The 24,635-nt window shown below is 40.0% G+C and overlaps 1 protein-coding gene across 2 annotated transcripts in view; it reads left to right on the forward strand.

Moving 5' to 3' along the window:
• Cfap299 (cilia and flagella associated protein 299) overlaps positions 1-24,635 on the forward strand; it is a 450,575-nt gene that overhangs the window by 16,997 nt on the left and 408,943 nt on the right. For both annotated transcript variants that reach the window (XM_040747462.1, XM_040747461.1), the window contains exon 2: positions 5,401-5,531. In XM_040747462.1, coding sequence (XP_040603396.1) covers positions 5,401-5,531 — 131 coding nt within the window. The remainder of the gene's footprint in view (positions 1-5,400; positions 5,532-24,635) is intronic.

Below are 24,635 nucleotides of genomic sequence, written 5' to 3' on the forward strand. Positions count from 1 at the left end.
CTTGATCAGTCCCATGCTGGCTTCCCAGGCTAATGCCTGGGATTCAAGAGTTAACCTTTGTCTGGTCAGCTGTTTCTGGGGGTTAAACCAGCCCAGTCTTAATCCCTTTGATCATCAGTCCTCCCTCTCTGTTACTGCCTTTCTTGAGTTCAGCTCAGTACTTAACCGAGGGAGTCTGCCTCTTCTTCGATCAGCCACTAAATAAAGTTTCTGTTTCCCAGACTCTCTGGCCGTAGGATTGAAGGCTGGCACTCCCCAGATCTATGTCTAAAATCCATATATGAGAGAGTACATGCCATGTTTCTCTTTTTGTGACTGGGTTACCTCACTCAGGATGGTTTCTTCTAGTGTCATCCATTTGCCTGCGAATCTCATGATTCCATTATTTTTTTCTGCTGAATAGTACTCCATTGTGTAGACGTACCACATTTTCTCTATCCACTCTTCAGGTGAGGGACATCTAGGTTGCTTCCAAGTTCTGGCAATTACAAATAAAGCTGCTATGAACATAGTGGAACAGACATCTTTGTTGAATGAATGGGCATCTTTTGGATATATGCCTAAGAGTGGAGTTGCTGGGTCTTGTAGTAGGTTTACTCCCATTTTTCTGAGGAATCTCCATACTGATTTCCAAAGTGGCTGAACCAGTTGGCACTCCCACCAGCAATGGAGGAGTGTCCCCCTTTCACCACATCCTCTCCAGCATAAATTGTCATTGGTGTTTTTGATTTTAGCTATTCTGACAGGAGTGAGATGGTATCTGAGAGTTGTTTTGATTTGCATTTCCCGGATGGCTAAGGATGTTGAGCACTTTCTCAAGTGCCTCTCAGCCATTTTAGACTCCTCTATTGAAAACTCTCTATTTAGATCTGCAGCCCACTTTTTAATAGGGTCCTTTGGTGTTTTGGAGACTTGCTTCTTGAGTTTTTTGTAAATTTTGGAGATCAACCCTCTGTCAGATGTGGGATTAGTGAATATTTTTTCCCATTCTGTGGGCTGCCTTTTTGTCTTGCTGACTGTGTCCTTTGCTTTACAGAAGCTTCTCAGTTTCAGTAGGTCCCATTTATTAATTGTTGATCTCACTGTCTGTGCTACTGGTGTTATGTTCAGGAAGCTGTCTCCTGTACCAATTTGTTCAAGGGTACCACCCACTTTCTCTTCTAAGAGGTTCAGTGTGGCTGGATTTATGTTGAGGTCTTTGATCCATTTGGACTTAAGTTTTGTGCATGGCGATAAACATGGATCGATCTGCATTCTTCTACATGCCAGTCTCCAATTATGCCAGCACCATTTGTTGAAGATGCTGCTTTCTTTATTCCATTGTATATTTTTAGCTTCTTTGTCAAAGATCAGATGTTCGTACGTGTGTGGGTTAATACCCGGATTTTCAATTCGATTCCATTGGTCTACCTGTCTATTTTTGTGCCAATACCAAGCTGTTTTCAGGACTATAGCTCTATAATAGAGCTTGAGGTCAGGGATGGTGATGCCTCCGGACGTTGCCTTGTTGAACAGGGTTGTTTTGGCTATCCTGGGTCTTTTGTTTTTCCATACAAAATTGATTATTGTTCTTTCAAGGTCTGTGAAGAATTGTGCTGGGATTTTAATGGGGATTGCATTGAATCTGTAGATTGCTTTTGGCAGGATTGCCATTTTTACTCCATTGATCCTACCTATCCAAGAGCATGGGAGATCTTTCCATTTTCTGAGGGCTTCTTTAATTTCTTTCTTTAAAGATTCAAAGTTCTTATGATACAGGTCTTTCACTTGTTTGGTTAGCGTTATCCCAAGGTATTTTATGTTGTTCGTGGCAATTGTAAAGGGTGATGTTTCTCTGATTTCTCTTTCAGCCCTTTTATCATCTGTATATCGCAGGGCTACTGATTTTCTTGAGTTGATCTTGTAGCCTGCCACTTTGCTGAAGGTGTTAATCAGCTGTAAGAGTTCCCTGGTAGAGTTCTTTGGGTCATTGATGTAAACTATCATATCGTCTGCAAACAGTGAAAGTTTGACCTCTTCCTTCCCAATTTGTATCCCCTTGATCCCCCTTTGTTGTCGTATGGCAATAGCTAGAACTTCAAGTACCATGTTGAAAAGGTATGGAGATTTTAAGGGTGTAGCTTCTGCTATTGCTAGGAGACAGAATCTCACAACAATGGTGGCTGCACTAATCATTTAAAGGCAAGTTAAATAAATGGGCACTGTACGGAGAAGGATACCAGACTAACTCTTTTTTAAAACCTTTTTAAAATTTAAATTAGAAACAAGCTTTCTTCACATGTCAATCCCAGCTCCCACTCCCTCCCTTCCTCTCCCACACTGTCACCAGCACCCCCAGCCCTGATCCAATCCCCACTCCATTCTCCAGGAAGGGTGAGGCCCTCCATGGGGGATCTCTAGAGTCTGTCATTTCATCCACGGCAGGGCCTAGGTCCTGCCCCAAGTGTCCAGGCTGAGAGAGCATCCCTCATTGTGAGATGGGCCCCCAAAGTCCATTTGTATGCCAGGGATAAATACTGATCTACTACCTAAGGCCCCATAGATTGCCTAGGTCTCCTCACTGACACCCACATTCAGGGGGTCTGGATCAGTCCCATGCTGGCCTCTCAGCCATCAGTCTGGGGTCCAAGAGCTCTCCCTTGCTGAGGTCAGCTGTTTCCGTGGGTCTCACCAGCCCAGTCTTGATCCCTTTGCTCATCACTCCTCCCTCTCTGTCACTGGGTTCCAGGCGATTAGTTCAGTGTTTATCTGTGGGTGCCTGCCTCTGCTTTCATCAGTCACTGGATAAAGGTTATAGGATGACTCTTAGGTGACCTCAGCTTGCATTATTAACTTGACTTTGAGGTTCATGTGACAGAAATCCTCCTGCTTCAAGCCTCCCAATGGTGGGTCACCACACATTGTTATAATAGAATGTTTTATGTATATCTCTTATGTTAGACTCAAGCATAATTCAATTACAGTGGTTCATTATTAATTTTCTCTCTGAATTATTGGCCTATTCATTGGAAGAGGGGTATTGGAATCTCCTATTTTTTGAAATGTCCAACAGTGAAAGAAAACAACAACAACGAAACCCAATGGAAAGTCACATTTTCATCCCTACCCATCACGGGAGGCAGAAAGCTGAAGACACAATAATGAACTATGTATAGTACCTGTACTCACAAAGTTATAGAATGCGTGATTGCCAAGTTTCATTATATGTATGTTTCATGAAAAGGCATCCATGATATGTTATTAGATTTAAAGAAGTGGGGCAGGAGAGGATTTTCTCAATACTTTTTTTTAAACTTTGCTCGTGGATACCTAGCATGCTCACACACACGCCAAGAGTAATGATCAAAAGGCTATTCCTCTGAGTGTCAGCGATAATCTCCGAGCGACAAGACCATAAGTGGTTTATCATTAAGACATTCCATGTCTTGAAGTTTTTTCAACAAAAATTTTACATTTGTAAAGTAGGAAAGATATAAGGAATCTAGTAGTAGCTGTTGCATTGTGAAAATTATTGCTAGCCATTACCTATCTCATGATGTATATATCACATTTCTGAGTTATAGGTCAGAGAAAAGAGAAATTGTATACAACTAAAAGTTACCTTAAAATTGTCATTCTGATTTTTGGTATATAGATTTTATAGCTGGATAATATTCTTTTAGATAATGGTAATAGAAAAACTATTAAGCCTTACCTGTAGTCACTAATAAGATTGAGGGATAGGGAAAAGTCAAGCATAATTGGATAGCTAACATTCCATTTTAACATTACCCAGATGTGAATCCCTGGGATAGTCTTGGGCCTGTGCTTAGTTTGGTTGAGTAGTTTGCTGTTTAGTGATGTGTTTTCAGAGATACTAGAACTATATTGTCACAGTAGAGAGATGAATAGTGGTCCCACTACATCATGCTACATGTTTGAGTTTTGTTCGATTCCCAACAGCTTTTGCAAATTTGTTGTTATATTATGTGTGTGTGTATGTATACATACATGTATATGCATTGCTAGTTTTAGAACTATCCAAATGGTTTTGTGTAACTGAATTAGGACATGAAGGAACACAAAATTTAGTATGTAAGTAAACACAAAACCTTTTCAAAGGTCCTCAGTTTGTAAAATTCTGTGTTGATCACAAGAAATTTATATTCTTATGGAGGAGGAGTCTTACTGTCTTGAGTAGAGTCCTTTCTACAAACTCATTTTAGCAGTGTATTTAGGGCAGTTGATACTCAACTTTGGTTTAAAAGCAAACCTCAAATTGCTTTTTCTACTAAAGATGAATTCCACTAGATGGAGACATTTGCTTAGTTTTGTGGTTCACAATAACTAAACACAGCAATAGGGAGGTCTGCTAAGTAGAACATCTGGACCCAAACAGCAGCCTTGATGTTCCTATGCCTGGAACTTTGCACTGTCTTGGCCTGGTAAGTGCCTGCAGACCTTTCTATGGAGCTCAGAGTTTTCTTTTAATGCTTAGTAAAGCAACAGGGTTAACATGTAAGGTACTTGGTGGGCAGAAAGATTAGTGATCTAGCATTTTTCATGTTTTTATTTAATTGTTCATCCTGTATTCATTACTGATGTCTAAAATATAACATACGCTGTTTTCATTGTATTTGAAATTTTCCATGTCATTTAATGTCATTATTTGTGCATATATATTTTATTTAATAGTTTATATTATTAATGTCATATAAAACAATACCTTTTTTAAGCCTTGGGAAAACAAGTATTTTTTTTAGTATGTTATACACATAATAACATTTATGATACAATTTTAAGCTACCTAAAATATGGCAGGTCTAACATACTGTGGGGAAATTTGTTTCTGTCAACTCCAGGCATGTTGTGGCTATCTTCTTGTGTGTCTACTTTTCTGTTCTTATTGGTGCCATTGTTATGTGGGAACAACATCTTTTTAGCTAAGTAGGAAATTCATCTGCTCCTCTTTAGTGGCATTTGAAGTTATACTGTTCTGTGTCCTCAGTTAATTGGCTTAAGTCATCTGAAGCACCGAGCTCTCTGAAAGTAACTCATTCCCTTTGTGTGCCATTGAATCTCCAAGCCACTCTTTTATGCACACTATTGTCTAATTACATTGCTTTAAAGATACACTGTTAATTGTCTACTGCTGTTTGCATAAATTGTTTAAAAACACAACAGAGTTTTGTCCTCTGATCCCTTGGAGAAATGGTGGTGGTTGATGCTGTTTGCTCTTTTCATCTTCTATCTATGGTTAAAAGAGAAGACCAAATGTATCTAATGGTACTGTAGGGAGGCTAGTTTTGCATGTGTAATAGCTCTTGTGTCCTTTTAAAGAGGAGCATTTAATTTAAACAATCATTTTGTAGACGTTGAAGACAACTCACCCAGACATCTGTTGGTTGATTTTTCCCTTAGGATGAAAGCCTGGCTCGCCAGTTGGTGGAGCTAGGCTACCGAGGGACAGGAGAGATTGTGAAAAGGGAAGATTTCGAAGCCAGAAAGGCAGCTATAGATATTGCAAGACAGGCTGAAAGAACACAGAAAAAGTAAGTGTCCATGTTCCACATCCATTTTGTTACAATCTAGAGTATCTAGAAAAGGCCAACCTTTCTCTACTGTGACAATTTGGAAATCTTGCTTTGTGCTGTAAGACTTAAGATATCTCAAACCTGACCTTACAGTCAGGAAGCAGAGGGACTGTCACCTGCTTGCAGTAACACTGTGTGCCAGTTTGATCCACTAATTCAAGAATTGCAAATTCTAAAGTATGGTCATTATATCAATAAAGTTACGTTAAAAAGTAACTCACTAGTACTGGTTTTATGCATTTATAAACGAAAAATATGTGACATTTGCCTTAGAAGTCTTTGTACTTTTGAAGCATATAAACCTTGGCTTTGTTTATGTTCTTGAACTTTTTCAAACATTGATTCAAGCAAAGACAGTAACTATCACTGGCTTTTTAAAAATGTGACTACTACAAGGTAATGTAAGATATGGATTGAATAAAATGTATGCAGATATGCAATTAGGAACTAGGGAGATAGCTCATTTGGTCAAGGACTCACAGTGAAAGCATGAAGACTTGAGTTAGATCCTCCGAATCATGTGAAAAGCTTAGCATGTGCTCTGTGTTTGTAATACTGGTATTGGACCAGTAGAGACAGACAGGTCCCTGAGGCCTAATCCTTGAGTACTAAAACAGTGAGAGACCCAGTCTCATGAAACCAGGTGGCAAAACTGAGGTACAGCACTCGAGGTTGCCCTCTAGCATCCACATGCACATGTTCATATGTACTTGTGCACTTGGCGCACATACAAGCCCACATGTATCCATGTACATGTGTGCACATACACAAATGAAATGGTAATGAAAAGACATTTTCCTAAGGTGAATTGCATCAACCTGGTAAAACAGTTTTAAAGATAGTTGATAAAACAACCATCTATTGAATTTTAAAAATCATTAAATTTTAAGTGTTGGAAATGATAACCATCTAGAAAATACTTATACTCTTAGATAAGATTAAATAGTACCCAGTAATTATCATTAGAAATTTCCCATGTACTCATAAATACTATGAATTGGGAGGTGTATGTGTCCTGAGAAGGCTCAGTTTTAGATGGCCATTTTAGTGGTTATTGTGTTATTATTACATTTTTTTTGTTTTTGTTTTTGTTTTTGTTTTTTTCGAGACAGGGTTTCTCTGTATTGTTTTGGAGCCTATCCTGGAACTCGCTCGGTAGACCAGGCTTGGTCTCGAACTCACAGAGATCCACCTGCCTCTGCCTCCCTAGTGCTGGGATTAAAGGTGTGCGCCACCACCACCTGGCTTGTTATTGTTACTTTTAACACATTGATATTCAGCAGTACATGCTTTCTATTGGATCCATAATGCATACGTTCCAGGCTTAATACAATACACATTCATAGTTTCCATCGTCAGTGTGACAGTCCCTCTCTATATATCATAAGCCTGGAATCTGCTGCCGCATTGACTGAATTCTTGTCTGGACCAGGTTCTGAGGCTGAATCCCAGTCAGTCAGGTTGTCCTTTGTGATTTTTGGGTTGTGGTCCTCATTTCTTTGTCACTTGTCATTGGGGGCTGGTTTTTGCTGCTAGAGGCTGTCCACATTTCTGTTCATTTGTCCTCTTCCTCCAGCAATAGTGGGTCACCTCTAAGTCTTTCCACCTTTCTTTTCTGTGTTCTCTTCCCTGGTCTGGCAGGGAAAAGCCCTCTGCTTTAAAGATTCCTGTGATGACAGCACACCCACATAGATGATCCAGGATTATCTTCTTGTTTCAAAATCTAGCCATCATCATATATGTAAGATTCCTTTCCATATGCAATGCAGCAAACTCTTAGTAATAGGGAATTGTCACCCTTAAAGCAAAATTCTACCAGTCACAGGTAATTCACATAAACTTCAGTAACCTACACACAGCTGGTCACTTCAGCCTCTAGCCTTATCAGCTTGTAATTATGTACATTATGTGTGTAAACTGTGTATGTCTTATATAAGACATCAGACAGATAGGTAGAGACAGACATGAATAAACTATTTACATTCATGTTACTTTATAAGAGGGATAAACAATTTCATATTGAGAAGAGTTGGTCATGTTTAAAGTTTAAGATCCGTCCTTGTCACATGTCCATTTTGTGTTTTGAGGATCAAAGTGATTTTTTTTAATGTGGTGATCTCTCTAACTGTCCAGAGCTGGAAGTCATCAGACTACTCAAGTGCCAGTCTTGGGAGGCCAGTCCCCACCCAGAGCTTCTAGGAAAGGAAGGCCCTTTCATCTGCGATCTCTTCTGGTTGTCTTTGTTATGGATGTGTCCCATATGTTGCCTCCTGTCCATGTGGGGAGTCACTTTGTTCTTTTCCCTGCAAAATCCATCTTAGTATTGTTGATACTATGGCCAGCAGAGGGAGGCCTAGAGCCAAGAATATTTGCTTAAGTCCTAACTGCAACTGGTACCCAGTTAGAAATCCTTGATCTCATCTGCTGGTAGGCATGTGTGCTCAGAAGCGTGTTGACTTCTCTAGCCTGCAGATGAGATGCTACAACAGTGTGAAGGTTTTGTTGGTTTAGCAATTGGAGAGCAGTCGTTTGTAGATGTGTCAGGAGGTTTTACTTATGATACCTTCTTCACTGGAGAAAAAGAATCTGGAGAGATGACTGTTAAATAAAATGGGAAAGGGATATTTTCATGAGGGGAGTCACAGAAGAAGGAAAAATATGAGAAAATATTTTGAGTTTTAATCATGTGCAAAAATTCATAGACAGCCATATGCATTAGGCACTGTGCCAGGTTCTGGGACTACAGTAGAGTATAAGACTTGGGCACTGCTCTTGAGGAGTCTGATGACTAGGTGAGTAAAATTATATCGGTGGTGGGAATGGAAAATGGAAAACAGCTTGGCAATTTTTCAAAAAATTAAAGAGATCCTTACCATATGGCCCGGCAATTTTACTCCTAAGATTGTACCCAAGGGAGCTGAAAACACAGGCAGGTAAGTACTCACTCATGAATGTTGAGAGCAGCATTATTCATAGTAGCTTCAAAGGGGAAACGATCCAAATGCCTACTAACTGATAGATGGCTTGCAATGTGGTATGTAAGTATAATTGGGAATTACTCAGTTATATTGTTATGTGCTTCAGCACAGATATCCCTTGAGAACATGGGGCAAACAAAAGGAGCTAGACATAGAAGCTGTTGCTCTTTGAAGGAGATGGCCCCAGAGTTGGTTCCCAGTTGGTGGTGCTGTTTGTGGAGGCTTAGGAATTGTGGCCTTGTTGGGGGAAGCAATAGCACCAGGGGGGGGGTTCTAACACTGTCATCAAAGCTATAAGTATGCCCATTTCCCCTCACACCCATGATTATTGTTATTATTATTTAGTATAAATTTACTCTCTTATACTGCTTCTGTCTTAATAAGCACTGGAAAAAGGTGAGGTGTGGTGGCATATGGTTGGAGTTCTAGCTACACAGAAGACAGATGTGGAAGGATATCTTGGGCCCAGAAGCTTGAGAACAACCTAGGCTGTAGGGAGAGGTTTACGTATGTACGGCATCTCGTTGCCCCCCTGAGGCCCTCCTAAGTCACTAGAGTTTCCCAACTCAGTCCCGTTCTCCTTCTCGGTGCAGTTTTTTTTCTGCCAAACTGGGTTCCATCCTTTTTGTCCATCCGGCCGTACCAAAGACCTCCAGTGTTCCCGGATTGCCAGAACTACAGGTCACTGTTAGGAGCCCCTGATTCTAAATGCTCAGGGATCTCTAAGAAGTTTACTGTGGTTGGTTCAAAGGGTCTCTATGGTGACTTTGGGTGACGGTCTTGTGTCTTTTTTCCAGGTGATCCTCTGAAATGTAAAAGTTGGCCAGTTTTCAGACACTTTGATACTAGTCACTAGCAGATTAATTTACCATGCTGACTTTTACTTTCAACATGTTAAGATTTGTACGGATTTTGCTCAATTTGCATTTTCTTCTTAAAAGAATATTTCTTTTTAAATTTATTTTTTCCATTTCTATGTATAATTACATAATTTTCTCCTCCCCCTTCCCCTCCCTCCAAATTCATAGTCACTTTTATCCTTAATTATTGCTGCATGTATGTGCACAAATATATAAATAAACACATCCTGTTGAGTTCATTTAGTGTTGCTTGTGTGTATATGATTTTAGGGCTGACCACCTGCTGTTGAGTAACCATGTAGGGGGTTCATCCCTGAGAAAGACTAATTTCCTTCTCTCAGTAGTCATTATTTGCCTGTAGCTCTTCATGTAGGATTAAAGTCCCATAAGATTTCCCTCTTTTGTAACCCAGTCACAAAAAGACAAATATGGTATATACTCACTCATATATGGATTTTAGACATAGAGCAAAGGATTACCAGCAGACAATCCACATCGCCAGAGAAGCTAGAAAACAAGGAGGACCCTAAGAGAGACATACATGTTCCCCTGGAGAAGGGGGAAGAGACAAGATCTCCTGAGCAAATTGGGAGCATGGGGGGAGGGAAGAGGGAGTTAGGAGAAAGAGAAGGGGAGAAGAGGAGGGGAGAGGAAGACATAAGGGAGCAGAAAGATTGAGTTGGGGGAAGAATAGAGGAGAGCAAGCAAGTGATACCATAATAGAGGGAGCCATTATAGGTTTAAAGAGAAATCTGGCACTAGGGAAATTTCCAGAGATCTACAAGGATGACCCCAACTAACAATCTAAGCAATAGTGGAGATGCTACCTTAAGTGCCATTCCCCTATGAGAGTAATGACTGCCTTATAAACCATCCTACAGCCTTCATCCAGTAGCTGATGGAAGCAGAAGCAGACAGCTAAACACTGAGCTGAACTCCTGAAATCCAGTTACAGAGAGGGATGATTGATGAGCAAAGGGGTTAAGACCAGGCTGGAAAAACCCACAGAAACAACTGACTTGAACAAGGCGGAGTTCATGGACCCCAGACTGATAACTGGGAAACCAGCATATGACCGACCCAGACCTCTTGATCATGGGTGTCAGTTAGGAGGCCTGGGCAATCTATGGGGCCTCTGGCAGTGGATCAGTTTTTATCCCTAATATACAAATAGACTTTGGGAGCTCATTTCTAATAGAGGGATACTCTCTCAGCCTAGACATGTGGGGGAGGGCCTAGGCCCTGTTCCAATTGATATGACAGATTTTGAAGATCCCCCATGGAAGTTCTTACCTTTCCTAGGGAACAGAAAGGAGATGGGATAGGCGTTTGGTGGTGGGGGGGAGGCAGAGGAGGAGGGAAGGGAGAGGGAACTGGGATTGACAAGTAAAACAATCTTGTTTCTAATTTAAGTAGGAAAGGAAAAATATGTCAATTAAGTCTAAAAATGTTCGCCGGGCGGTGGTGGCGCACGCCTTTAATCCCAGCACTTGGGAAGCAGAGGCAGGCGGATCTCTGTGAGTTTGAGGCCAGGCTGGACTGACAGCCTCCAAAACAATATAGAGAAACCCTATCTCGTAAAACAAAAAAAAAAAAAAAAGAAAAAAAAGTCTAAAAAAGTTGAATATTTAGCTATGATTTACTTCCCTTTGAGAACTAAACAAACACATCTATCTCATTAGTATGCAAATTTGCTTTAATCTATAATAAAGAGTAAAATTGTATGCATATCAAAAAAGATTTCCCTGTTTCTTATTAGCATGTCTGTTGGTGTTAAAACTGTTCATATCTTATATAGGCAGCCATATTCTTGTGTTATCATGGGTGAAGCTTCTCTGTCATATCTAGAAGGCACAATATCATATCAGACTTCCTGTTCCTCTGGCCCCTACAGTCTTTCCAGACCCTCTTCTGCAATGTTCCCTGAGCCTTAGGTATAGGGACTGTGTTTCAGATGCACGCATTGCAGGTGATACCTCTGCACTGTGACCAGATATGGTTTTCTGTAAGGGTCCAAGTAGAAGCTACTTTGATGAAGGGTGAGAACTACTCTTTTTTTTTTTAAGTATTTCATTTATTTGACTTACTGACCACAGTTTCCCTTCTCTCCTCTCCCCCTGTTTCCTCCCTCCCACATCCCACATCCATTCCTCCTCTCCCTCCATTCAGAAAAGGGCAGGCCTTCCATAGGAGTCAACAAAGCATGGCACCTCAGATTGAGGCAAGACCAAGCCCTTCCCTCTGCATCAAGGCTGGGTGAGGTAACCCAGCATGGGGAATCGGTTCGCAAATGTCAGCTCAAGCACCAGGAACAGGTCCTAATCCCACTGCTAGAGCCCCCACAAATAGACCAAGGTGCAAACCTGTCACACACATGCAGAGGGCCTAGGTTGGTCTCATGTAGGCTCCCTTAGCAAAGAACTACTCTTATCTGTGGATAGACAACTATGGAGGATGTAGTTAGGAATTATGCTAGTTTAGTAAAGAAGCAGAATAGATTCTCTTCTAAATGACATGACTTAGATAATGGACTAGACTTCCAGAACCAGTCATTATTTACTCCTGTTGGGTGAGCCTTAAGTTCAATTAGACAGTTGTTCATTGCCATTGACTTATAAAGGCATCTATTGCACCTTCAGCTGTTGGTTGCCACTAAGATGTAAGAGCATCTATTGCACTTTTAGAAACACCACTGGAGCTGGGTTTGTGGTATGAAGATCATGGCAGGGTGGATGATCAGTATTACTTTTAAGGATGGGTATATATTTAGTGAATTGTTTCTAGTGTCCATGAATATGCTAGTAAAATTATTCTGATGAAGGTGGTTACAAATGATTTATAATTAATTTTGTGTGTATGTCACTGAGGTAACAGGAGTGTAAGGTATATTCTTGAAGTGAATACCTTTTATGTTTTCTTCTACTTATTTTTCATAATTAATTTTGACAATTCACACACAGTATTAAGCATAGTTATTTTTATCCCTATCCTCCCTCATTTACTCTCATGCTTCCCCAACCCCTTTTCTTTTCCTGTATAAGTCTCTTTCTCATGTCCACATCTGATTTCATTTTGTGACAGAATGAGTTTAACTAGAACTTTCTGTGTGATTCCACAGGGGCTATTCTTTGGAGAGTGGTGGGATCATGGGTGGATATAGAACCAAAGACAGTGATTCCTTCTCGCTTAAAATATATCAGCATTAGCAGCTCAGCAGTAAGGGATGTGTCTCCCTGCCATGATGGCTTGTTGACAGGGCTGATCTTGTTTGGCAGGTAACTGTACATTCATAGTTGATGATTGTGATGGTGGTATAAAGTCTGGAAGATGGGGTTTAGAAGGCCTTCACCCTATCATCTGGCTCCTCTACTGTTTCTGTCCCTCTTTCCCAGTGTTCCTTGAGACTTAGAGGAGATGCTATAAGGGTCTTGTTTAACAGTCACACGTTCTCAGCATCCTTGGTAGCCACGAGTCTCTGCATTCACCACCATGTACTGCAAAGGGAGGTCTCTTTGATTAGGGCTGAGGGTAGCATTTGCCTTTGGGTTTAAACACAGATATTTAGAAGGCAGTTTGATGATATGTGAATTTAGTTAAGCAACAGTAGTAAGATTCCCCACCTGGATCTAAGTGGGTACCATCCCCAAGCATGGGTTGTTACATGGTTTACAGACCAGCCCTGGGTGCCCGTCACACATTCAGATGGTAATTGTTTCCCCTACAACAGTCATGCCACTACAGCACAAGTGGGTGCATCTAGCCTTGCAGGTTGATTTTTGTTTTTGAGTAAGACCCCAATGTATTGTTTTCTGCAACAGCCTGAAAAGCACCTACTAGTCCTTCAAGAGCTAGCTGGGAGAGGGTATGCTTCCAGTGTGCTTTTCCTGTATCTCTATATCTTACAGCTGAAGTGTGTGGAACTCACCCTCTAAATTCTGGGGTGGATGCAACCAAGATTTCCGACACTTTATTTTTCTAAGACAGCGTTTCTCTGTGTAGCCTTAGCTGTCCTGGAACTCACTTTGTAGACCAGGCTGGCCTCGAACTCACAGAGATCACCCTGCCTCTGCTTCCTAAGTGAAGTTTCTCTAAAAACTAGGAATAAGACTAACATATGAACCCAGCTCTATTGTCTGTGAGTATCTAACCAAAGGCTTTTGCTATGCCACAGAGACACCCGCATATCCTTATTACTATAGGTAGGACATGGACTCAGCATAGTTGTCCATCAAATATGGAATGGGAAATAAACATGTGACACATATATGCAATGGAATTTTGTTCATCTGTATGGAAAAGTGAAATTAAGGACATTTCAGAAAAATTGATGAAGCTGGAAAAAATTATACAGAATGAGGTAACCCAGGTCAAGAAGGATACTCCTACTTAAGTGGGTTCTCACTTTTACTCTTTAGTCCTGTTTATTTAACTTGGGGATACTCCTGGAAGCCATGAAACTAGAAGGTGACAGCAAAGCGCAGGTAAAAGAAAAGTAGAGAAGGGAATATGGTGGTTGAAAACTTTAAGTGGGGAGCAGGTAGGGAGACAGGGGAGGTAAGGGTATAGAGGGGGATTAGCCAAAACCAAGAGTGCTTGAAAATACCATATATCCTTATATTCCTCCTCCACAAAATACAAGAGGGATTGGAAGGAGTTAACCTACATGTCTGAATAATGCTGATCCTAGAAGCAATGGATTACTAAACATAATTTTCTGTCCCATTTTTGAGATACCTCCACAGGAGTTGATCCAGGAGGCCTAGTGGCCCACAAACAATAAGCTCTCTTTCTATAATATTGAGTCAAAATCTTACCACATTGCCTAGATTGGTTAATATTGATATTATAGACACATACTATCATGTCTGACTAGACTTACATTTTTTGTTACTTTTATTTGTACGTGTGTGTGTGTGTGTGTGTGTGTGTGTGTGTGTGTGTGTAGGCTCAAGAGAGCTCGTGTACCACTTGTGCACAGTGTAGTGGAGGTCAGAGGACCACTTGCAGGTATATATTGTCTCTTCTTCTACTAGATGGCCCCGGGGGATTGAACTCAGATCCCCAGATTGCTATCAGATGTTCACATGCTGAGCTGTCTTGTCAGTCCTCTAGAAGACTTTTAAATTACAATATCTATATTAGATTAATTTTTATAGATTATCTAAAATTAATATATAGATTAATTTTTCCAACTCTTGGTATTATGATTTTTTTCAACAATTACTTTATCTTCTTTTCTTTTATCCCTGAATGTTGATTCTTGTAAATATGCAGACAGATGATAGATATAGAAATAAAAATCTTCATGGTGAAAAATGATATAGTAAACCAATATGAATTTATTTTGAGTGATGTAATAAGTAGTCATCATATTAAAAATATGTGTGCTTCCATGTGGCAAACTGGAGAACATTGAACATGCTTTAATTTGTTCTATGCTCACATCTATCGTGGTGGATGTAAATACTATTATCTGTTTTAGAGATGAAAACCTAAACACATGGAGTTTATGGGGTTTATACTAAGAAAGGCCAGAAGCAAGATGAAAACTCAGACCAGCTGGTGGAACAGCCTGAATTCTTAACAACTACATTTTATTTTTGCTTCAAATAATAAAATATGCTAAATGCTACAGCTTCAGAGTGTGGGTTCCTCTTTGGATGGTGATCCCTTTATTCTAAATTACTAAGTCACAGGACTAAACCAATATTTGTGAAAGCTGTAAGCATGGAGTAGTCCCTGATGATACTGGCTTTGGAGAGGATGTCATGAAATGCAGGTTTATCTCTGTGTGAATCTAAGTAATCCGATAATTCACTCTACACAGCAGATGGGACAATGGGGTTTTTGATGACTAAACATCCATGACCTTAATGTGCTTGCTTTCACACAGTATTTGGTCAGTTAGAAAAGGCACAGGTGTGTTTTGGTAGCTTTCTCTCTAACTAGTGAATTTGTAACATTAGCAAAGCTGTTTTTGCACCTGGTTTTGGACAGCGATAACAAACTTTCTCAAGCTAAGAATAAATTAAAAGTAACATTTAGTTTTTTTTTCTGTAATTTAAAAATATTTGAATTATAAGTAGTTTTGGAAAAAACCCACAGCAATAAATAAATAAAATTTGTTTACATAGGTGCCATAAAACCTTTTAATAGAGATTGCTGCTGCAAGTTAATAATCTCCAAAAAGGGGGGGGGGGGGCTAGAATAGAGGAGATAATTTCTCTGTGCGTTCCAAGGTTTAAAGTGACTCTGGTGTTTCGGCTTTTCTCTTTGTCTCCACACTGCTAACTGGTACTTCAGATCTTGTTTCATTTCAGATCTTGCTCCTCTGGGGCATCAGCATGGGGCATCAGCATCACCCTGAAGCCAACTCCTAAAACTGGCTGTTGTCTGTACTTCATGCAACACTGTGTCTGCTTTTCATTTGGATACTATGCAAGGGCTCTTCATAGCTGTCTCTTTAGACTGTCCATCTGAACTAACCAGCCAGGCTCTTGCCACCTGCTGTACCTTGTTCCTAAACTAGAGGCGAGTTCTCCCTGAACATCCGTCTTCTCCCATTCAGCATCACTGTCCAACCAGAGCTGGTCATTGCTGAAATATTATGCTCTCAATCACAGTTGAATGAATGACTTTTTATCCAGGCTGGAGAGTGGCAGTTGATACATGTATAAAGGGTATGTTTTGAAAATTAATTTCTTAGCCAGGCGTATTGGCATACGCCTTTAATCCCCTCACTTAGGGATGCAAAGGCAGGCTGACCTCTAAATTTGAGGCCAGCCTGGTCTATAGAGTGAGTTATAGGACAACCAGGGCTACACAGAGAAAGCCTATCTCGAAGAAACAAAACAAACAAACGTAATATCTGTTGCGCAGTGATGTGCTCTTGTGTGAGATTCCCGAGTTAACGATTTTATGTACACATGAAAGGATTTTTATTTGTGGTAAACTGTGCAGAAAACTCATTGTCTTAAAATGAAGTGACAGTTTGTCAGTATTAGACCTGTTCACAACAAAGTGCAATCAATTATCAGAACATTTTCATTTTACAAATCTGCAACTCTAACTCAAATCTAGCCAGTCTCCAGCATGTGACCCTCTGTGTGTATGGATGTCCTGACACTGGTTATGCCACATCAGTGGGTTTACATACTGTTGTTTATTTTGTAATTATATTTAGAATAATGCCTTCAAAGTTCATTAATGTAGCACATATTAAAATTTCCTCCCATCAAAAGGATATTACAACATATGTGTATATTGCATGCCGTTTATTCACTCAGTGGACACTTGGATTGTTTCCATCTTTGGGCTGCTGAAAATAAACATCTATGAACATGGTTGAGTAAATGTTTTTCTGAGAATCTGCTCTTAATCTTGGATGTACCGAGAAATGTTACTGAGAAATCACACGGTAATTTTGTTTTTAGTTTTGTGGGGACCACGATACTGCTTTCTTCACAGGTGCACTGTTTTACAAGATTTCAAATTTCTCCACATTCTACTAAACCTTTGCTGTTTCCTTTAGTGGTGTCTTGCTTTGCCACTGAACTTGCAAAGGTGGCCACATCCTAGGGGCACCCCGCCTTCAAATCCCCCCCATTGTCCCTCCCATTGTCCCTCCTGTTGTCCTGCCCATTGTCCCTCCCATTGTCCCTCCTGTTGTCCTGCCCATTGTCCCTCCCATTGTCCCTCCCATTGTCCTTCCCTCCCTCCCTCCCTTCCCTCCCTCCCTCCCTCCCTCCCATTGTCCTTCCCTCCCTCCCTCCTTCCCTCCCTCCCTTCCTCCCTCCCTCTTTCCCTCCCTCCCTCCCTTCCTCCCTCCCATTGTCCCTCCCTCCCTCCCACTATTCTTTTCTTCCTCCCTCTCTCCCTTCTTCCCACCCTCCCATGCCATGTTCAAAGTAGCTCCCCACTGAGATCTTGACCTGAGTTCCTTATTGTGGAGGTGTTTTACTTGTGTTAAGTCCAGAACACTACAACTAGCTTCTATTGACCGGCAGTTTTGTTATGAGGTGTATTTAACAGTTGGAACATGGCAATAATGATGACCTGAGGCTGTCTAGAGTTCTAGAGTAAGGTACACCATTATCTTTACATTGCTTGTGTGAAGAATAGAAATGCAACCTGGCTCCTTCTTCCCACTGTGAACCATCTACTGCCATTTGAAGAATCTGTTAGGCACAGCAGACAGCCAGAAGTGGCTCTGAAGAAAACAGAAAAAAGATAAGAAAATCCTTTACTTTGAAAGACGATTTTCCAAAATGAAAATATACCTTGGCACAAAAATCTTTCAATTTCAGCTTTTCTAAACAACAAAAAAATATAGTTAAGTACTATCTTGAGAAATATAAACAACTGCCAAATGTATATGTTAGCAACTGACATAATTATGGTTTAAAATATTTATGAAATGAGAACTTGGATATAGGTAGTTTCATGATTATAAGCAGAAAGAAAAAACATGGGAGACTTCAGCTGTTTTCAAATATTGTTTCTTCTAACAGCTGAAAATAAGGTACTTCAGTTCCTGCCAGATCTACAACTCTTAGAAATATGCCACTAGATAAATATATACAGGCACTCCAAGTTAATGCAGCTGTGAGAATGTGTGTTTAGTATGTATTATTATAGATTCCAAATTCAAATAGCAAAACTCAAATTTTCAAATGTGCTGAGATTTCACTATTTCCAAAAACTTTGTCGATGTAGGTTAAAAATTTTCAGCTTTTTAATTTTTTTCTACATTGAAAACTTTGAAATATGCCCCATCATTTTATAGATTATATGCTACTTTAATTTAGAAATGGATTTTTAAGTGCATGTAGAAGTATGAAGAAACATTTTTAAACACCACAAAGATGTGATTGTTGATGGTCACATTATGGATTGTGTGAATTCTGATTTTGTTTTGATAGCTTTTCTCCTTTAGTTTTTATAGTGGGTAGAAAAATGGTCACAACTACTACTTCTAAATTCCATCTTCATTAATAGGAATTATTTTGAAGCACCTGAAATTGGATACAAGCCTTGGAGAAAGGTACAATGGGGTGGTAGGATTCATGACTATAAAGCAAAGAGGCTTAGAAACAGCAATATAGTTTTAAGAAAAAAGAAGAGACATGCACACCTCTTGGAATGTTTTATCAAGAGAGCAAGACAGAAGCAAAGAGCAGCCCTGCTTTATTTGGCATTAGTGCTGCCTTCGATTTTGGTCTTTGCATTTGGCAAAGACTGTGGCGGCTCTGGAGAAAGTCCAGCGAAGATCAGCCAGAGCAATGTGAGGAATAGGGACCAGGTCCTAAGAGAGGTCTCAATGGGATCAGAACTGTTTAACTTGGAGGGGGAAGACGAAGGGTGATTTAACTGTCTTCAAGCATTTGAAAGGTATTGTATAGAAGATACAGAACAGATGTTCTGCACTCTCATAGGAGACCCAATAAAAGGAAATACTTTAAAATTGTAGCAAGAGAAAAAGTTCAGTTGGTCATAAAGATGGACATAAGTAGAAAGAGGGGATTAGACACCGAGACAGGTAACTCGGGGATATGGGGAAGTTTAGTCCTTGGAGATCTTTAAAACTAGAAGCACATAACCATCTGCCTTGGATGATTTAAGTGTCCTCCACCTCAGAGCAGGGAGTTCTCCTGCCTCTGCTTTTGAAACGTCCATCTCTGACATTCTAAGCATGTTGTTGTCACTTTCACAGAGCTGCCTGGAAGGCTGTCAGGGGCATTCATTCAAACACAGAGGCTGGAATTGAGCAGACACTGAGGTCCAAGGGGCTACCTGATATTTGTATGGTGACATCTGATTCCTCTCAACTGCACAGTGGTCCGATCATGGAGGAGGAGATATTTCTTACCTGTGCATTTGTAGAACTTCGTGTGCTCCCCCAGCTTCTCCTGAACTGTCTGCACTGGTGCTTTGGACAATCATAGCAGCTGCTTTTATATTTAAGATCAGACATTGCTTTGAATTATTTTATTTGATCTTGGGGAGGTAACATGTTTCTCCTTTCACAGATGAAGGAGAAGTTGGCTTAGAGAAATTCAGTTATTAGCCTGGGACACTTCTGGAGGCTAAGGGAAAATTCAGAACTTGGCTTGCAGTCATTCCTTCCTGCCCTAGTCTAAGAAGTTGTTTCCATTTAGAAGCACACACTTATGCACGCTCATGCATGCACACACACATGCACACTCATGCACATGTGCACACATGCATACACTAATACATGTACGGATGAGCGCACACAGATTTATAAATACAATCTTCTGATTTCATTTAGTGTTGTTCATATGGGTATGCATTTAGGGCTGACCACTTGGAACTGTATAACCTATCAGCAACCTCATTTCTGAAGAATCTGGATTCTTTCCCTCTAAGAAGTCATTAATGTCACATTGGCATGCCATTTGGTGCTGACATTTTTCCAGGTCTTGTTTAGACAGCCACATTGTTGAAGTTCCCTTACATATGTGGAAGACACTGTCTCACAGCAGGCATCTTGTTCCTCTGACTCTTAGTCTTCTGTTCCCTCTCCTGTGATGTTCCTTGAGTCTTAGGAGCCGGGCCATACTGTAGATGCATCAACTATGGCTGGTGCTTACCCTCAGAACATAAGAGCCTCTACTGCACCTTTCAGATATCTTGTCTCTCTGGTTACAGGCTTTCCATCTGGGTAGACTATTGATTGTGTTTTAACTTTGGCAGCTTGCATAGCTTCTTCTAGGACTCTGAGAGCTAGTCCTTAGAGTGGAAGTTTCCAGGTCAGTTACAGATTGAGTCCTCCAAGTCCTGTATCTCAAGTGTGTGGTTTCCTCAGTAATAGAGTCTTATCTTCAAGTATTGTGAGCAACCAAGGGCAATGGCAATAGCTTATGTGGTTTTAGGAATCTATTATTTGACTACATTCTAGAATTTGAATGTTTAGACTTCTGAAAGGCATCAGCAAAATGGGATGTTGAAAACATCCACAGATTAGTGAAACTCTAAGTGATAATAAACCATAACCATTCAGAGATAATTTAGAGAAATAACCCTCTATAAGCATGAATTGGTATTTAATTCACCAATATGTAATTGTTCCCACTCATTACCTGATTTCATTATTTCCCAAACTTTAGAGTTAATTTGAGTTTTTGCATTTAAAATAAAAGATACTTCGGGGGGTAAATCAAATGAATTAAAAGAATATAAACAGCCTAATTTTCATCTGAGGATGAATAATTAATATTGTATAGCCTTAATCTTGCTGTTGGACAATGGTATCTTTCTTATTTATTTTATTCAATAGCATACTCCTTATTTTCTAGGTATTGAACATGTGAATTCTTTACCATTTTTACTATTTGCTGTGTGTGGTTCCTAATTCTTGGGATGCTCATAAGATAAACAGGTGTTAAGAGCTCTTCAGCTATATTTTCTTTTGTGTTCTTGGTGTGTGTGTGTGTGTGTGTGTGCGTGTGTGTGTGTGTGTGTGTTCATGTGTGTGCTTGCCCACTATGTGGGTGGGTGTATATGCAGGTGTTTGTGTGTATATGTAGAGGCCAGAGGCCAGTCTCAGAATGTTGTTCCTTGGGAGCCATCAACATTGTTTTTTGGGAGAGAGTCTCACACTGAGAGTCATGAAGTAGGATAAGCTTTTTAGCGAACAAGTGATAGTTTTCTCCAATGGAGTGATACTGGCTTTATCAACCATACTCCAGGGTAGGCCCACACCCATGAGCAATTAGCAAACACAAAATGTACTCCATAGTTTTGTGTGCACTCTCTGCTGTGTTTGGTTCCTTTTGTTTTACTGAAATTTTTATATTCATTTGATTTTTGTTTTATATTGGAGAGAGGGAGAAAGAAAAGCTAGGTGAATAGGGAGGTCAGGAGATGAGTTGGGGAGGGAAAAGGATAATTAGAATGTATTGTATGAAAGGGTTTTAAATAAAAAGAAAATAATTTTATACAGACACATACGCACAGTGTCTATATAGATGGGGCTGTATCACACCTTTACAAAGATTGGTTATTCGTGATGAACCTTTACAAAGATTGGTTATTCGTGATGAAAGTGTATCTTCTGTCACTGACACTGCTTGGTAGTATAGCCTTTGTCTGTGGCCTTACGTCTAATAGCAGTCTGGCAGGTTTTCTGGATTAGCTAATGTGTGATTCAGGTCTAAGAAATAACATAAGGGCTCCAAAGCTGCAACTAAGTTCTTATGTTTCTGAGCTGTTCCTCAAGTAAATTTGAATTGCAAATCGAATCCAATAAAAATACTCTGTAACCTTTACTACTCACATAGAAATGACTCTCTGGAAGAGTGGGTTACTGATGTGTGTATGACTCTGTGGACTTTGAATCTGAGGGAAATACATTTTTTATTTTTTCCCCCTCTTCTAAAAGTCCAGGGCTGAAGTGGTAGCTCAGTTATGTAAACTTAGTTATATATATCTCGAAATACTGCTGTACTTTGAGACCTATCACTGTGGAAAGTTACATCTATTCATGCCATGGGACACTAGATCCATTTGCTATGCTTTAAACACCAGATAATAAGTAAAGTCCCAGCAATTGGAATTCCTGAAATAACTTTAAGAAAAGTGAACTGAATTTCCTGATAGGTCATATTATAGACAATCATTTTCTGCTGAAAAGATCCATAGCAACTGAGGATGATGATTAAGGCTCTGGGAAATGGTGCAGAGCTATTTGGGAAATTTTGTAGAAGTACTGGATGATCATAGCTTGGATTTGTTTGATATCCACAAAGATAGGTACAAAACCACACAGAGAAGAGCAGCAGAGTAGCTAGGATTGTTCACTGTGGACAAGGGAGAAGTAGGCAAATAACCAAAATAGAATATAGATGAAATGACTTCAACAACATTTAGAAAAGTACCATTTCATGGAAAAGTTGTAGAGAACAGGTAGAAATTGTCATTAATATAAATTCCAGAAGGACAGTTGATACCTACCCTTGTATAGTCTTGACACCTGGGGTAAAAGGGGAGGTTGATATGAGTGCGGTTGATTGTGAGATGTCTTTTGAAGGTCTCATGATTTTACCACTGAGAATTTTGCTTTGTTATATGGCCAACATGGGACTCTGTGTCTCACTCAGGATTTATTGATCATATATTTTGTTATTTTTATTTTTACATGATTTTTCATTTACATTTTTTGTGAGATGTTGACAAAGTTTTTCCCTCTTTTCATTGAAAGGTAGGATTTAGAACACATGGCTGAGAATGTCTTCAAAGCAGGCACGACTAAGACGGACTCTCATCACAAATATAAACAGAGGGGCTGCTTTTTTAAAACTCATGTATATCTACATGTTTTTCCATCAGAAATAATTGAAATGTAGCAAGTTTCTTGGATATTTCAAGGTCTATGACTTCCACTCTACCAACCATTGACTTAAGGTCAAATGAAGACATCTCTGAAAATGATGCTAGCTAGTACAATGGGCAAAACAGATATTTGATAAGTATTCTACAAACGGCTTTATTGTGTTATGTATGTATTATTGTATTATGACTGTTAACTTGAAGAATAGTTTGTAAACTGTGTGTAAACTTTGAATTCCCTGGACTTGTTAAGTCCTATTACAGACACTAGGGCAGGAGTATCGGGGCAGGACAGTGTATCATCAGTAAGCAATAGTTGTGTGAGAGCAAGCATGGGTGCATCCACATGGTAGCAGAGCAAGATGCCTACCACAGCCATCCTTCACCAGTAGACATTCCCATGCCTGTACTCTCACATGATATAGCTCTTTCCTGGAGGCGAGTGTCCATTATGCTTTCAGTGTCCATTTTGGTGGTAATAAGCTCCTTTTCCCTTGACAAGGATTAGCTGGGAGACGGTTATTTCACAATTGGGTGTCAACTTGAAATACGATCAATTTTCTATTATGTTAATTTTGGAATACTGCCAGTGCATGTTGTTTCAAATTCTGGATGATGCATTCATTGTAGTTTGGGGAAGTTTGGACAACTCGTGGTTGTGAAGTCCCCAGTGCTTAGCTCTGTCCTTCGGTTTTATTATTTATTAGGGTCTTTCTGTGTAGCCTAGGAAGACCTTAAATCAACAGAAATCCATCGGTATACTGAGATTACCTGTGGGTTCCAGTGTCATCCTGGGCAATGCTGTCCATCTTTCTAGATTTGATGCAGTTCCTACTGAAGCATAGCTTGGTTTTGGTACTTTGTAGCTCCAAATCTTTAACAGCTTTCCCAGCTCTCCTGTTTTCCTTACTTGTTTTATCTCACAGTTATTTTCACGTCAAGAAACTGCCCACTCTGCCTCACAGAGGTCTTGGTGGTCTGATTCTTGCCTCCCAGGCCTCTGCTTAAGTCATAGAATGGACTCTCTTCCAGGAACTGTTTTTATTGTTTTCACAATGATACTCCCTCTCCCGTGTACCTCATATATTCTAAGCATTTAAAATCCATTTTAGCTTAACTGGTTTTTAAAGTATTGTTTTATCTCATGTTTATGGGTGTTTTGTCAGCATGTCTGTATATCACATGTGTGCGTTGTTCCTACAGAGACCAGAAAAGAGCCTTATACCCCTGCAAATTCAAGTTACAAATGGCTGCTGGGGATCAAACCCAGGTTCTTAGGGAGCATAGCAAGTGCTCTAATCTGTGGAGTCATTGTCACCCCATTGTTCATGGGCGAGTGAGATACTTTTGGAAGTTGTTTTTGATGTATGTAATAGTCTTCCTTGCCTTCTGTTTTGAGGTCTCACATTACGTCATTATATAATATGCACATTTTATAAATTTACTTTATTGTTTTGTTTTGTTACGGGGCAAGACAGTACAAAGGTTCTTTCATCTTGGATTCTTGCTCAGGCTGTTTCCAGGTTTAACTAGAATCTGGTGTCCTTGATGGAGAATCCCCAGGAAAACCACCCTACCTATTCCAGGAAGTAAAGTTTAGCAAAGGCTAAGGTAAGTAAGCTAGGACAGTAAGTAAGCAAACAAACTATTTGTTTGTGAGGAACCTCCTCTAGCTAATCACTTACCTTAGCTTCTGTTGAAACTATTTGCTTCAAACTACTCACTCTGAGAAGCTCCCTACTCTGTGGAGCTGCTGAGCAAGATGCCTGGATGAGCTTTCTGTCCTTAAAAAATAGCATTTTCTGGGCACGTGGGGCTACACCTCAGTTTCCAAACACTTAGGTGTGGTTCCAGACAGCTGGAATAGAGACTTT

The sequence above is a fragment of the Mesocricetus auratus genome, unplaced genomic scaffold (genome assembly GCF_017639785.1).
Source record: "Mesocricetus auratus isolate SY011 unplaced genomic scaffold, BCM_Maur_2.0 Super-Scaffold_100006, whole genome shotgun sequence".
Classification (NCBI taxonomy): domain Eukaryota; kingdom Metazoa; phylum Chordata; class Mammalia; order Rodentia; family Cricetidae; genus Mesocricetus; species Mesocricetus auratus.